We start from the raw sequence: 16,789 nt of genomic DNA on the forward strand, positions 1-16,789 counted from the left end.
TGCATCTTTGCCTCATCTCCAGTGCATCTCAGTCTGAACAGCCATGGCCAAGCCTAGTTTCTGTAGTCTGGAAATTACACTGCAGAACACAAAAGAGCGCAGTGATTTATACATCAACAGTCGCTTTCTTGCCATAACATTTCATTGTTCTTTTTCCCTAAATCTGTAATTACATGTCTTTGTCCTGCTACGTGCTGCTTCACGGCAAATATAATTCTTACACAGGCTTTGTGAGTGAAAATAATCCTGCTCAATTAGCACAGATCATAAACTTGCATTGTGTGGGAGCAAGCGGTTGTAAACAATTAATTTGAAATTTGGGGCATCGCATCATCCTTTTCTCTAATTTAGTAAGTTCTCCCCCAGCACTGCTATGTGCTGGTGGGCTCTGTTAGCCAAGCCAGAGGCTGGAAGTCACTGACGCCTACAGCTTTGTTCTGCTTGGGCCTTAGTACTCTAATTTAAAAGTTTCCAGGAAAGCTGCCTGTGAATAAGCTAGATTTACTAAGTGTGCCGTTCAAATGCTAGCACTTGGAGAAGGGTGTTCATTAGGCAACAATTGTTTGTCAGTTTTTCAGGCTCATTCTCCATTAAGGAAGATCTTTGGAAAAGGCTTGGCAGGCAGGAGAAAAAGGAAAGAAAGTCAGTCTTTTAGGTCTGTGCATTCGAGGAGGTTGTGTTGTTGGCTGTAGTTCTAAAACATGCACTTCTTGGCCTTAATTGGAAGAAATATATCATATCGAGAAAAAACCCAAACAAACCTGCTGTGGCTTTTGTCCTTGTGAGAACAAGGCTTCTCATTTCGTGGATGAATCAGTACTATAAGTAATTATTTATATTTTTCTTCCGTGAAGAAGTGATGAAGTTTTCCTATTAATTAATATGAGTAGGAAAGTTACAGTATCGAGTCTAACCCCAAACTTTAGAGCTCACTGCCAGTTTGTGGAAGAAGTCTTCATCTGTACTAAGGCAAAAGCATACCCATGTTTCACTTGTAGCACAAGAAATAAAAAAAAGCTACACCAACGATGATAATGGTGGAGTTCATGAAGAGAAGAAATCATTGTAGTGTCCCACTGTCTTGGAAAACTGTCTTATTGGAAGGCTGTGTGGTGCTTAGATCATGTAGATCTCAGTCCACCCCAGGTCTGTAAGCGTGATCCTGATGAGTGACTGATGTTCCTTTGTGTTACACTACTAATGTCAAAGAGCATCTTCATATGTTGTTCAGTGTTAAAGTCTAAATTGTTTCCTTTCCCACATGGCTGATCAGGGGGTTTGAAAGATTATTCTTGTCATTCTCCCATGTCCAAAATTAGGAAAACATGTGCAAGAATAGTAAAAATGTTACCAAAGCAGAAAAACAGGATTATAGCCCACCAGAAATTGTACTGGCTGCTGTAAATGGCCAAATGTGGAAGAAACAGCAGCGCCTGCCAGAGATGTAAAGTCTACTACAGTTCCCAAAACTGGGATAAGCACTACAAGACCAATCCATTTGTAATTTCCAAGATCGAAGTAAACATCCTGTTGATATTAAATTGAGTCAGGCCCAAACTATTAAGATCTGGTTTGCTCAGTCTGTCATTTTGGTTTTGGAAACTGTGTTTGTTCCTTTCTGTCCACTGCAATTGCTACTTTTCTGGATGAGATTTTATCAAGTGTCTCACATGTTCCCTTACTTTCTCTCTCTCTCTCTCTCTCTCCTCCCTTCTTTTTTTCTGTTTTAGATTCCTTCCTGGACAAGGATTGGTACTATATCCACAGATAGGAGACAAACTGGATATTATATGTCCAAAGGTGGACTCTAAAACTGTTGGCCAGTATGAATATTATAAGGTCTACATGGTTGATAAAGACCAAGCAGATAGCTGTGCTATTAAAAAGGACAATACACCTCTACTCAACTGCGCCAAGCCAGATCAAGATGTTAAGTTTACCATCAAGTTTCAAGAATTCAGTCCTAATCTCTGGGGCCTGGAATTTCAGAAGAACAAAGATTATTACGTCATATGTAAGTTAAATATTTCAGTTGCTCATTCTTTTAAATATAATTGTTCTTTTGTACGTTGTCTTGTACATTTTAAGCAAGCTAAGAAGAATGTGAACGGGTTTGTATTTTTTTCTCTGAAAATATTTTTTTGCCAGCATATTTTCGACATTATTCCTGACTTCTATGGGATCTCTGTCTCTTTTTTCTTTGGTTTGTGTAAACCAAATTAGATAGTACTTATGTGCCTGTAAAGGGCTTCTCCTTTTGTGTCCTGTATTCACATTGAAGGTTGTATGCAGCTAAACCTTGATGTGTTTCTTGCTCACAGCTCTGGTGATATGCTGTGGTGCTGGCCTTGTCCTTGGGTGCTCTTATGCCAGGAGTAGGAGTAGGGTGGCCTGGCCATTCTGAGATGAGGCAGCCTACATAAGATGGCTGGCCATTGCCTCATGTGAGCCAGCGATTCTTGCAGGAAGCACCTTTTGGTCACTTTGATGCCAACTTTGACAGCGTAATTTCACCACATGATTCTACTGGTGGGCTCTAGTTGAGCATGCTTAACTGCAATAAATGCCTGCTGTGCTCATACAGTATCTAGGAAGGTTCTTGGGCAAAACCTAGACAAGCATGATCTTGAGTTTCCTCCTTTGTCATGGTCCTGGACTTGTAAAAAGAATGTGTGTGATACAGTCCTGTGTCCAGCCATATAAACTTTGTGTGAGTTTTAGTCTGATCAGGTATTTATGGCTGAAAGCAATTCTGGAGGTAACCGCTGTGTTTAGTGATTCAAATTACTTATGATGTGTAAAGTTAATGATGTGAATCGGGAGTTAGCATAAGCTGAGACCTCAGCAGTACAACAACAATTTACATTAGTTTAGGTTTTGTTGTTGTACTACTGTGACCTGCAGATCTCATTTATCATCATGGGACTTTTGATGTCTTGAGCAGGGTTCTCCAGTTAGTAGGAGATGGACAAATTCTGTGCATTTGCTTTTCTGCAGTTACAGGGAAGTTAAGATCCTGATGTGTTTTATTTCATAGAGTCATAGAATAGTTTGGGTTGGAAGGGACGTTGAAAAGTCATCTAGTCTAACCTCCTGCAGTGAGTAGGGACATCTTCAACTAATTAGGTTGCTCAGAGCCCCGTCCAACCTTGGCCGTGAATGTTTCCGGGGATGGATCATCTACCACCTCTCTGGACAACTTGTTCCAGTGTTTCACCACCCTCATTGCGAAAAACTTCTTCCTTGTATCTAGTCTAAGTGTACCCTCTTTTAATTTAAAACATTAGCCCTTACCCTCTTGCAACAGGCCCTGCTAAAAAGTTCATCCCCAAACACATATCTGCCACCTTCTTGAAAATGGGAGGGCTGATAACTATATCATGTAATAACGGCACTCTAAATATTTATTCATTTCTTAGTTAAAAATATTGGTAGTTTTACAAGTGCTCTGAGCAAGTACCTTTAAAATGGAAATGTAAATGCATTTAATATAAATTAATGCTCATTTCCCAGTTATATCCATAATGGTACACACTGTATATAAAACAGGTTGTATATCACAGAAACTAAGTAAGAATTCACTCTATTAAATATTAAATGTAGAAATTACTAAATAACAGTTGTGGGAGATATAAACCACCATTTTTTTGTTTTTAAGGTTTGACAGAAAGCTCACTTAATATAGGCGCTTGCTCTCTTTAGTCAGAGGGTGTATAAAAACCTGATCCCACTTACACAGCATTTAACTTTGACAAACTTCGAACTGAAATCCAGTGAGATTTACCAGGGTAAAAGCTGCAAGATTAGATGTTGAGAGATAGTTGTCTGTAACTCCAGTGAAAATGTGTAGTATAAAAATGACCATGCTCAAATAGTTGGCTTTAATGATGAAATATGTTCAGTATTTAGTGCTGCTTTTAAAAACATCCACAGCAGACCAGCTGTAGTGGAACAAATGGCACTGTTAAAATTACTACCTGGAAATTATGGGCACAAATGGAGCTTTCTGATGCCCTGTCAGTTTTGTCATATCTGTGCCATGGATTTACCCAAAGAATTATTAAATACATTTCATTTTCATTAGTTTTGTTTAATTATTTCATTATAGCCATAGGACAGTATAGTCTGGTTGAAAGATCTTGCTCAGCCTTCAGCCTAATGCCTCAAAAATCACACTGGCCTTGCAGTAATACTGGAGTGCCTTAGGGTATTACTTTCCCTGCTCATTCTGGCATAAACAAATGGCTGGTTTATCACTATATCGCTAGCATACTAACCGAGCTGAAGCAGTATTACCTGTATATTTTAATAGATTGGACAAAAAAAACCCCAACCCAACCCCAAAACCCCAACCACCCTGAAGCTAAAATTCTTGCTTTTCTATCATTCAGGGAGAAAGCAATGAACTCAGTGATGTCGGTCTCAGAAACATAAAGAGGAGTGGAAAACTAGGCCAGGGCTCAGCTAGGATACCCATTTTACAGATAAATTGGAGCTAGATAGGATTTTAACAGTTTGTCTTAAAAAGCTCATGACTTGACATAGCCTTGTCAGATACAGGTTCTTGTAGTCAGGGCGTTTATTGTCGTTTTTATAAGTATATAAATATACTTATAAAATGTAAAGTGTATAAAATACATCTTAACCATGTATGAAAATCAGGCCATAAATCATTTGCATGCACCTGTAATTTAACAGGTGTGCTTGGGCCCAAAAGGGGAATGCCCTGCGTCTCCCACTGACTCTTGATACTGCTTGCTTCCTTCCTTCCTTTCCTTCTTTCCTTCCTTCCTTTCTTTTCTTTCCTTTCATCCTTTCTCTATTTCCTTCCCTTTCAGACCTTCTCTCTTTCTCTCCTTCCTCCCTTCCTTTCCCTCCCTCCTTTCCTTTCCCTTCCTTCCCCTTCCCTCCTTCTCTCGTTTCCCTTCCTCCCTTCCTTTCTCTTACCTATTTGTTTGGGAATTTTGACTTTTATCTTGATTTGTTGGAGTTTGAGAGGTTGGGAGTGCTATGAAGGCAACAATGCATTTTATGTGCCAGCTTTTGACTTTGAAGTACTTCAGGATCTTGTATTCCCTTGACTAAGTGGCATCAAAGAAATGTGACACAAGAGTTTACTGAGCCCAGCATCTTTGCAGTGCTTGCTATGGCTGCATCTACAGCCTAATCTCACGCTGTTTATGCTGGCAGGCTGTTGTCAGCCCTTTAAATGTTTTGTGCATCATCACATACCTTTATCATCTTGCCTTTACTTGAAAACACGGTTTGTTTTTCTAAGATAATAGCATGTGGTTTGTGGAGCTGTATTAAACAGTAAAATCTCTATTCAGATTAGGGGGTTAGTCATTTTGGGATGAGGAGTTACAACACAGGATGAAGCAGCTTCCTCAACAGTGTATACCCTTTAGGGAAATGTGATTGTACAGGAATTCTTCAAGCTATAATTTTTATATCATCCAGATGTATTCATGATAGGTATAGCAGAAGGAGATCTTTCTATGCAATTATTCCCTAGATCTAAGCACATAAAAGATGCAACTTTTCTTACTCCACAGTTCACAATTTTTTTAAAAAAGTAAAAATGTAGATGAATTTCTGATACCTGTTTTCACATTTAATGGTGCTTTAATCCAAAAATAATTAATCCATTTCTTGGCAAGATACTCAGTATGAGTATCAGGATCCAATGAGTTAAATCTGTGCACAGTAATACTTGGAAAGATGATAGTGAATGGTATTGTGAATGTGAATAAATTATGTAACAGAGTGTCCTTGCTTTTCTCTTCTTTGCTATCATCAATTTTTGGTTCCAGGGAAATTAATAGATTCATTTTCCTACAATTACCTGATTTCTTTTCAGAACTGGAGAAGGTCAAATGTACTTGAGATTTCAAAGTATTAATGTTAGATTATCCTAAAATATGCGACCATTTAGCTAACATATCATAAGTCTCTGAGGAAATCCTGAATCAGATGCATGAAGGAAGATACATTATGCCCAACAACATAAATATCTATGCAAAGAGCAAAGTTACTTTTGAAGAAAGGTGTGCAGATTTGTAACACTGCTGTCTGTATTAAAAAGTCTTTTTATGTTTTTGCGTGGTTAGGGAATGAAGTATAATTTTCTGCTGTTGTGGGTTGCTCAGAATGAGCGATGAGTATCTTCTCGATACTAGAGGATCAATCTGCAAGTACTTGGGTCACGGTGTAACTGCTTCAGTACCTCTCTCCATTGCAGCATTTCTTGTATGGGAGGGAGACATGTTAGCATAGTACAACATATGTAATATGCCAAAGGTGTTTTTTGGTGAACAGGTGTTGTCCTGAACCCTTCCCAACAAACTTGACCTTTAGTCAGAGGGCATGGAAAACACTTAGGTACCCTAGGTTTGGACTGAGGGAACCCCCTGGGGAAGCCTGTAGGAAGCTATGCCAGAGGGAAGGGAGCAGTGCCACTTGCCTTTGAGCCACCATCATGCTCCAGAGATAGTTTGGCCAAGCAAGCACATACTCTGCTCACTTCATCTCTTCTTTTGCATAAGTAAACTGAAGATTATGGTCTGGCATCATCAGCATTGAAAAATAAGTCACCTGCAATGAGGTCTTCACTGTTCAGAATTTGTAAAAGAATGGCTTGAGACTGGTGGAGGTGCTACAGAATGGTCCTAGAAAAGGTTCCTCTAAAATGCTTGCTCTCCCTGCGACCTCATTAGCCAAGCTCGTCAAGCTAATGATGCTCACTGAGTTTGACATTGGCAAAATGGTATATGCAGCTTTCCTTAAATGTTTTTTTGCCAACCTTTTTCAAGTGACCCACTTACATAGTTGGCCTCTGGCTTAAATAAAAAACATAAATAAATATATATATGTATTTGATCCCTGACTGATTTAAAGGTTTATGCTGTCTAGTAGCACTACATTTTGGATAACTGCTTTAATAGTACTGTGGCTTTTAAAATCGAAACAGTCATTCTGAAACTTTAGCATTAGCTGGGTTTGAAAAAAATCACAAGGCTTTTTATGTTTTCACTTTGTCATTCTGTTACAATTAAAGGGCAATAACTGTCTGAAGGAAGAACACATTAAAGGACAATATAGATTGTGCCCTGAAATACAGCCCAGCTGGGAAGAATAAATCTCTTTGCGAGGCCAAATAGATTTACATTAAACTGTTATTTTAGTATTCTGACCAAACAGTTTAAGCATTGGCTAATCTGGCTGGCTGGGTATTCTGATACCTCGCTGAGACAGGTTTCAGTCAGCAGCCTCCTGCAACCTCCCAAACACCTAGCAAGAGCTACCTGAAATGAAACAGTAGGTTTTCCTTTGTTTGAAGGTTAATTCCGAACTAGCCAAAACGGGGACAAAAACTATATCAGAATTTCAATTCTATTTCTTTTTTCAACAAAGACATTTTTTGTGCTTTTTGTTGAAGACTGTGTGGTTCAGAAATCTATTATTCCTTATTTTTTGGTGGTGATGGTGTTAATGAAAGCCTATGTGATAATAGCCACCCTGATTCCAGTTGTACAAAGATCACTTCTTTTTTCCTTTCTCCTCCTCCTTCCTCAGGAAATTAGATAAATGATTTCTTGTTAGTGTCAAATGATATCCAGAGGTCAGTCTTTGACTTTGCTGAGAGTCTTTTATGGGATATATCAGCAATACCACTTAGCTCTTGTTGAATTAAATATAAATACAGCTCAAACGAATAATATTATTGGAGAAAAAAAAAATCACTGTCCGTGCAGCTTCAGATTTCTAAGAGAGTCTAAGACCTACAGGATTAATGGAGTCACAGTCCTTTGGGGTTTTGTCCCAGACCACACAGGTCTTGTAAGAGAATGAGGCAATTTTAGATTGATGGACTTTGTTCATACTCGGTGCCATTACCTAGGCAATACTGACCGTTTATCTCCTTTAAAGTAGACAGAGATAGTTCAGCAGGAAATCTGTTGTTATTTCTCTATTCCTAAGGGAAGGAAATGAAAGATAGGAATGCTCAGTTTGTTAATTGATGGCATCTTGTGAAAAAATACATTTATCCTCCCCCACACCCCCCAAGTATTCCAGATAGATATGAAATCAGATGAAAATGAAGAATAATTATTCAGAATGGAAGAAAGAATTATTCAGGAAATACTCAGGATTTAAATAGGTTTTAAAATTTCATAGGAAGCTGTTTAGTATTTTTAGTTGTTATTTATTTTTCTCATTTTTTTAGTTCCTCATAAGCAATTTATAAATGCTGGAAATACAGTACATTCACAAAGTAAGATCCAATATTCTCACTTAGAAGTCTTTATAATACGCATAACAATAAGGGACACTTGAACTGCTTTTCAAAAACCAGCTCAAACCCTGATCTTCTACAAGTTGTACATGGTTTTAGATTTACATATACATCCTTAATAGGACTACAGGCAGAAGAAGGTTGTGTTGAGTGTGTATTTTATGCTTTAAATGCAGGGTATGAGTAACTGTTCACATCAGCGGGGTGTGTAGTGGGGAGACATGCCATGCCATGAGGAAAGTGAACTGAAACTAGCATACTGGAACACGTTTAACTTTCATTTTGTACCTAGGTTTGGTGACAAGCATTTATCTCATCAAGTGGGATGATCAGTCTTTATTGTATACAATTGTTTGTATTACATCTGTTTGCTTGTATTACATCTGTTACATATTATAGTATTTTGAGTCCTAAAATAAAAGACCAGGAACTGCATAAGCTTTTATAAAGGCTTTAATGAAATTGATTTTAAATACTTGAGATTGCCTCCTTAAAGTCTTAACACAGCTGGACTGGAGGAAAATGTACTTTTGTCTGAGAACTGCATTAACTAAAACAGGGTTGAAACGGTTGAAAAACAGGGTTAAATGTCAGTTTGGACTTTCTTCTCTGACTTAGTCAGTCCTGGAAACTTTAGAGGAAGAATATTTCAAGATTTATTTCTGGTAAATCAGACTATAAAACTAAGCCCTAATGGGCAGTCTTCCAATTGCTTTTTTTCAGTCCCAATGAAATCATGCAAATATTTCTATGAGTAAAGTAGTTTTAGCAGTTCTTGGAGAAGAGTCCGTATTAAGCTGATAAGGCTGGTTTTAAAAAGCATGTTCAGATCTTTGTTAGCATGATTTATCTGTTTTCTGTTCAGTAGATGAAGACAGCAAAAATAAGTAAACCACAGCAGCAGACTAGTCCTTGTGTGCTCATTGAGCTGCTGTGAGAGAAACAGAAGTCTGAATCCAAATCCTGCCAGGGAAACCTAGAGGGATTTGTTTTTCAAGTATTTCACGTTAGCACATAAATGCTAACCAACAGACCACAACAGTGCGGTTGATCATAGAATCACAGTGGTTGAGTTTGGACGCCGCCTCTGGAGAACATCTAGTCCCCTGCTTAAGCCCTTGCTCAAGCAGGCTCAGCTGCAGCCAGTTGCCCAGCTGAGTTTTGAGTATCTCCAAATACAAAGACTCTACAGCCTGCCTGGACAACTTGGTCCAGTGCTTTGTCACCGTCACATTTAAAAAGGGTTTCTCAGGTTTAAACAGCATTCCCTGTATTTCAGTTTGTGCCCATTGCTTCTTGTCCTGTCACTGGGCTCCACTGAGAAGAGTGTCTCTCTTTACTGGCTCTTCTTTACTCCCCCAACCAGGTATTTATACACATAGATAAGATCCCCCTGAGCCTTCTTTTCTCAACTGAACAGTCCCAATGCCTCAGCCTCTGCTCCTATAGATGCTTCAGTTCCTTCATCATCCCCATGAGCATTTGCTTATTGCACTTGCTCCTGTAAGCCCCTATCTGTCTTGTACTGGGGAGTATGTACCTGGACCCAGCACTCCAGCTGTGGCCTCACCAGTGCTGAGTGGAGGGGAAGGATCACCTCCTGCTGCCTCCTGGCAACGCTCTGCCAGATGCAGTCCAGGAGGCTGTTGGCCGCCTTTGCTGCGAGGGCATGTTGCTGCCTTATAGTCAGCTTGGTGTCCACAAGTGCCTTTTATGCAAAGATGCTTTCCAGGTGTTTAGCCTCAGCCTGTGCTGAATCTCTATTCCATCTCCTGTCCAGAGGCTGCCACAGCAGATGTAGAATCAAGACATTAATTAAATAATTCATGTTTCAAAAGAAAAAAAACCAAAACACCTTAATAATGTTACACTATTAAAACACTAGTGAAATATTAAAAACTGTATGAACATAATTATTAAATGTATTTGTTCTTTCAGTCTGGTTACAGCTTTTCAAAATTCTAAACACTGAAGGATTAACATACCCATCCCACTGGAGTTTCTTAAATTGAACTTGAGATGTGCTTTGTGATAATTTCTAAAGCTAGACTCCTGAATTTCTTATAGCAAGTATTTGAACTAGTGGTCCTGCAGTACCTTGGAAATTCAGATTGCTTTATTTCAGCAATTTTTCCTCATTAAGTTTTACTCCATGGTTATTTCGAAGTTCTAAACACAAACATAAGCATACTGCAATCAAAACAGTGCTTAACTTCTGATCATCTTTGCCAATTGCACAGTCATCCAATAGTATCATAATTGATCTTGGTAGTAAGGTGCCAAACTCTGTGTTGCTGAAGGATAGTTAGATGATGTAAATAGCTTTTTGTGTTTTGCAATAAAGCACACTTTTGTTGTGCTTGATGTAAAAGCAGGAGATGAAGGTATTCTTTTATTGAAGCAAACATGTGGAAAATTGCTCTAGATTGTTACAGTGTAGAGCATCTCCCCTGAAAGAATGAGGTTCATCTATAGGGCAAACTCTGACTGTGGCACTTTATTGGGGTTACTTCTGGACTCTGTGTGGTCAAAGCAAATAAAATCATGTCCATCTAAACTGTTATAACCATGAGACTGGCACATTTTCTCATCTATAGTGTTATATTCTAAACTGTCACTAGGCATTAACTCAGTCACTGATGAAGTCCTACCACCTAGAGATGAACTCTGCCTCAAAATGATGTTTTCCACTTCACTGCTACTCGTATAGCAATTACTGGGTCATTAATATCATTGCATGCAATTAGTGCCAGTAGAATGAGCAAGAGGTTTGTTATTTATTTAATATGAACTTCCACTATAACCCTTTCTTATCCAAGTGCTACAGACAGAAACCAGAAAGATTTTCAAGGCAGATGAGCATTCTTGAAGAGTGGTGTTGAGTTTGTATGATACAGAAAACAGGTCCTCATTTAACGTGAAAGCTTCTGCTTTTGTTTCCAGCAAGTTCTCTTGTCATTAGCACCAATCAGTGTAACTTGAATGCTAACTAATTCTATTAGTTCTGTTCAACTAAACTGTTAAGCAAAGTTTGCTGTGGTAGTGGAGAGATTTTTCTCCCCGTCCATGAGAGGCTTTTGCCAGTAGTGTGCCGGCAGAAAGGATAAACTTATGTAAAATACCTGTTTGTGGTTGGTGAAGTTAACTAGCCAGTAATATGTTTTAGATGCATACTTTCTGATATATGCTGAATACATCATAATTAGTGGGCTTACATCTGCCGCAGTTACTTCAGCGCTCACAAATATATAATTTGTTTATGTAAACTAGAAGCAGCCATGTGTGCAGTAGATCATTATCTGACAACATTTCTCAGAGTTTGTGAAATGTAGAACTGAAATACTTTTAGAAAAGCTTAACAGTAATGAAAGACTTAAATTGTCATTCATAGTGATACAGTATTGAGATGCTTTTATTTTTTAATTTTTTTTATAATCTAAATCATTCCAAGAGAATTTTGAAAAGAGACACTTGACAGCAGTGAAGCAAGTAGGATTTTGTTGTGGATGGGTGGATGCTGTGACCTTCTTGTAATGGATAATAATTCACAAATAGTTTACTGTTTAGTACACTTCAGCTGTATTCCTTAATCCAGAGATAAAGTGGTGCTGTTTTTAAAATGATAGCAGAAACCAGTCAAAGCACACAGCTTTTTTGATATTTTCCAACTCTGTCTTGCTCGCTTTTTCCCTTTATGGAAAGACTTTGTTGACATGAAGGGCTTTTTTTTTTTTTACCACCTGTATTGTTGTATGATGCCATATCTCCCTGGAATTACTAGAATCATTCTGAATATAGAAAACCTTACAAGAACTCTCTTCCTATTTTATGCTTAATACTTGGGCGGTCCTTTTCAGTCAGATGATATGTGATTCAGGAAGGAGAGTCTACAGATTTCTAGAGGTGTGCCTGAAATGAAACAGTTGGTATATAGCAAGGTACATTACAATACAGAACTGATTGGCTCTATCTTGTGTGTGTCCTCCACATTGTACCACCCCACCACCCCCAAAAAAAGAATTGAAACAGTAATAAAATCTGTTCCTCGCTTAACATGTGAATACTAGTAGACACTTTTATGGAGAATTATATAAAGACCCTTTATGTCATGAGTCCCATCTAAGTACCACAAGTCATGCCATTTGCATTTGGACGAGACACATTTTAGAGCATTGGTCAGAAAAATGAATCAGAAAGTTTCACTGCAGAGCCTTTGGCTTCTTCCAGGCAAGAAGAGGCCTGGTTTTTATTTTACTTCATTTTGTTATGGTTTTAGTTTGATTGGGGAGGGCATTGCTGCTTACTTGCTGTGCATAATGTAATTTTTAGATCCTGTTTAGATATAAATCCCGAGACATACAATATAGGACTTAATTTAAAAAACAAGGATGAGAAATGGAAAAGAAGAATTCTTGTCCTTCATATAAAAGTTTTGCTTCATGTGCAGATAGACAGATAAAAGGTTGGCTTCAAGAGTATTTATAAACACTCCATAGGCTTTAGTTTAGGAAAAAAATCTACCTTAATTTGAAGAGATGTGTGTAATAAAATTGAGAGAATGACAGTTTCTGAGTGGCCTTTAGGTTGAGAAACTCCTTAAAATTCTGCTGTCACCTTGATTTTGCAAGTAGGACAAATAAAAAGACAGACATGTTAGAAAAACACAAAATTATTGGTAAGCTATTACCGTCTCTGTGTCCTAAATTGCATTAATTGAGCAAATTCAGAAGGTTTTTATCTTTTTTATTAAAGATACTTTCTTTGTCTCTGAAAAATCAGTTGAAGAGTTAGAATGTGATTTTATTGTCTGTAGATAGAAACACAGACAACACATTGACAGTACTCTGTATATCTATTCATAATGCATTTAAGCACTTGCAGTCCAGGTTTGGGACTGCTGATAGCTAAATTTTGGAAGAGAGTTTAAATTTTTTTAAAAGTGAAGGATTCAGTGTCAGTCTCAATTTTGGGTAAACTGTTAGTTGCTAGTAGTTGAAATTAGTATATTTATCTTCTCTCTAAACTTTCAGCAGTTCACTCAGCATAGTGTTTGCCAAGCTACCTGCTCTTTGGTGAGTGGCCTGAACAGTTTTTTTTTGGTTGTTTCAGATCTCCATGCAGATCTGGCATTGCTACAAAGTGGGAAGAAAAAAAAAAATTCATTTAATTAAAACACTCTTTCTATGACTTCAGCTGCCTTGTTCTTCATCCCTGGCTGGTCTAGAAACAATCTCTGTGTTGTGATCTGTGATTTGTGGTTTCGCAGTGTGTGATTTCTGGTGTTCTTAAACCTGTCTCATAAATTTAGATAATTTATGGGAAAGAAGAATTATTTATTTGGTACTTTACTAAGAGAGTCATTAAAAGGGCCAAAAGCAGATGAAAGCAGTGAGAACACAAACACACGATGCCTGGCCAAAGTAGTGTTCTATTGCTTAATAAAATAAAAAACCCTCAAAAGCTTTACATGTGCTTAGTAATCCTATGAGTGCATATGAGATCAAGTGCAGCTTTGCTTTAAGAATAACTTCTTACTACTGTTGGATCTAAAGCTTTTGTGGATTTTTGCTGCTGTTTGGGTTTTTCCATTCCATTTCTAAGCACAGCTGGGGAAAAGTGGAGATGGGTAGAGGTACTTGATTTTATTAAACTCTGAATTTGAGAAACCTATTTTCTGATGCTGAATTGAAGCAGTATTTAAGAAAAAAAAATGGTGAAAATCACTAGTATTGAACAGTACTGATCTACCCCAAAGAAACCTGTTATTCTTATTTTTCTATTAACAGATCCACACAACAGCAATTAATTCTTCATGACTTCATCAGTGATATGTCTTTAATACATTGCCAAATGGCTTGTATTGCCCAGCACACTGAGGGTGGACAAAACCAATTTTGCCCTTGCCCATCAATTGACATCACTCATTTGTCCCTATAGTCTGTGGTTTAAGGTCCATTTAGTTTTCACAGGAAAATTAAGTACAGTGATCATAATTTCTCTCTTCAGCTATGTAGTCCATTTCATATTCAAGCTCTAGAAATAAATGTGTTACAAAGGTGTGTTGGCTCAAAGGATATGACATTTAATTTGCAAGTACGTAATGTTTTTCATAATCGTAAAAAGCGTGAGTAATAATTGTGGCAGAATTAAGAGGCTGAGATTTTTGTCTGCTAGTGTTTCCTTTTAAGTAATTGTGATGGCATTATTTTGTAGTTTGTGTTTTTAGGAGTGAAGGAAGTTGAATTTTTGTGACTGTGCCTTCATTTCTAATCTCTTTGTGAATGAAAAGCTATATACAGGCACAAATCCAGCAGCTTAATTCTCCATCTGATTAGAGCAATGTTACCAACCTGATAGGTTGAAAACAGCCAAGATCCATGCAGTGGCTTAGCCTCCTGGGAGGCAGAGTAATAACAATCAAATGAAGACATATTAAAATGTAATATTACTTCCTCTCCATGGGGACTGTATAAGAACCATAGCCAGGAACTGTTCTTGTCAGCTGACTCTGTTTCTCTCACTGATTCCCTGCCTCTGCATTTATGACTAATGCAATTTGTACAATAAACACTTGTGAAGTTTTAAAAGCAAATAAATGTAAAATATCATACATTGATTTACATGAGTTCCCAGGGTTTTTTTTGTTTGGTTTGTTTTTCTGTTGTGTTTTTGGGTGTTTTTTTTTTTTAATTTTTATATTTTGAAGAAGGGAAGGCAGAGCTGGAATGAAATTCTTTGGTCTGAATAATTTCATTTCCTCTTGTGTAAAGGAGAGGATATGTTAAGGCAGTGTTTTACAAAACTGAAAATGTATACTAGTTTCTCCAAAGTAGGTAGGTATCAGCAGACTCTTAACCGTAATTTCATAACAGGTCATTTTTTTCTTAAAGTTGAAAACCTGAACTTATATTCCTTATAAAATGGCAGCTGCTGTTGTATTCAAGGAATGCAGACACACAGTGTCTGTGTATATGGAGTTCCAACGTAATTTTTGACTGACTACTGTAAACATTGCTTATAAATCATTTTGATCTTGTCAGAAAGTCTTAGAATTAGTAGAGATTTTAGGGCAATTATATGTGTATTTATTTGTAAGTATGGATAAACTGTTGACTGAATAATTTAGTGCGCTTTTGACTGTAATGACTAGTTTTGCAAATGACACCAGTGGAACAGGACAGTTCTCAGAAAATCAGAGGTGTACCTATCCATCAAAAGGTTTAAAAATATTTTGCTACCTGTTTAGCAACATTGTATTTACTTTTAGTTTCCTATGTGTTGCTGTATTAATAAGAAGTGAAGTGTGGGATCCGGAGAATATTTAATACTCATAAGAAACTTCATATTAATCATTAATTACACTTACTAATGTTAATATTTAAGTAGTCTTCTTAGCACAGGGTCATGTGTAGTAGGACATGTGTGTAAAATATATCCATATTTAGATCAAAATATAAAAAACTCTGAATCTGTTCCTTTTTTTATATATATGTAAATAAAAATAAACTGGATGGAAGGTTTAAAATTTCAGAGTGGCATTTCCATTTTAGACACAAGAAACTTGTGTTATGATTCTGTGTTTATACCCAAAACTATCACAGGGACTTTTTTGGGGGGGAAATATTTCAGTGTAAACAGAGCTCCAGGTACAGGGTCACTTTCCTGAAGTACTGTGAGTGCAGTGGAGGAACCTACATGATAGTATAATTTTCATTTGGAGATCAATATAGAAAGGCAGCAGCAAGTGTTTGAGGAAGATTTTGTACTCACTCCCTGTTTGTCTTGTGCACACAGAACTGTCAAGGGGCGTTAGCAGTATGAAACTGTGTTTTCTCTGATGTCCCAGATTACTACTTTTTCTCTGTACAGCTTTTCAAAGCTTGAAACGACGTGTTTAAAACTACCCACTTTCTGCCTGGTACACTAGGGATATGTGAGGTTATATTCCGATAGTCTTAATGAATTTTGAAAATAATTTCCTCCAGTGGCCTTGGGTAATCGTTGGTTTAATTACAGGGAGAAGCTGAGATGGAAACTGCTCTGTCACTGAAATGTTCCTCTTTGAAATCTCCCCAGTTCTCGGGACGGAGCAGTCTCTACTCTTGAGCTATAACGTAGGCTTTCCGAAAACCCCTTGAAGAACTGTGGAAAAAGTGAATACTTCTGCAAATTCATTCATCTGACATCAAAGCTCTGAAAGCAGTCTTTTAGCAAGCAAGCGAGGCAGATTGCGCTCGCGTAGGCATACAACCAGACTCATTGTACATCTTTGGGCCTTCCCATTTGGAGACTGTATTTGAAGTTATTTTGCATTCTTTTTGCCATCTTACGTTCTTGCTCAGTACTGAGGTCATACTGCATCCTCTGCATCTTATTAAGGTCTCCTGCTCTGTGGGTTAAATGGATAGGCCTTTAAAGAATAAAAAGGCATTGATGTTCAAAAGAAGCAGCACTCTATTCAATTAAAATCAAGTAAAAGGTGTTTAAGAAGAT

General features: G+C 37.6%; 1 protein-coding gene across 3 annotated transcripts in view; it reads left to right on the top strand.

The window, feature by feature from the left end:
- EFNB2 (ephrin B2) overlaps window positions 1–16,789 on the top strand; it is a 46,093-nt gene that overhangs the window by 20,824 nt on the left and 8,480 nt on the right. For all 3 annotated transcript variants that reach the window (XM_074910571.1, XM_074910589.1, XM_074910580.1), the window contains exon 2: window positions 1,731–2,014. In XM_074910571.1, coding sequence (XP_074766672.1) covers window positions 1,731–2,014 — 284 coding nt within the window. The remainder of the gene's footprint in view (window positions 1–1,730; window positions 2,015–16,789) is intronic.

The sequence above is a fragment of the Athene noctua genome, chromosome 1 (assembly GCF_965140245.1).
Source record: "Athene noctua chromosome 1, bAthNoc1.hap1.1, whole genome shotgun sequence".
Taxonomy (NCBI): domain Eukaryota; kingdom Metazoa; phylum Chordata; class Aves; order Strigiformes; family Strigidae; genus Athene; species Athene noctua.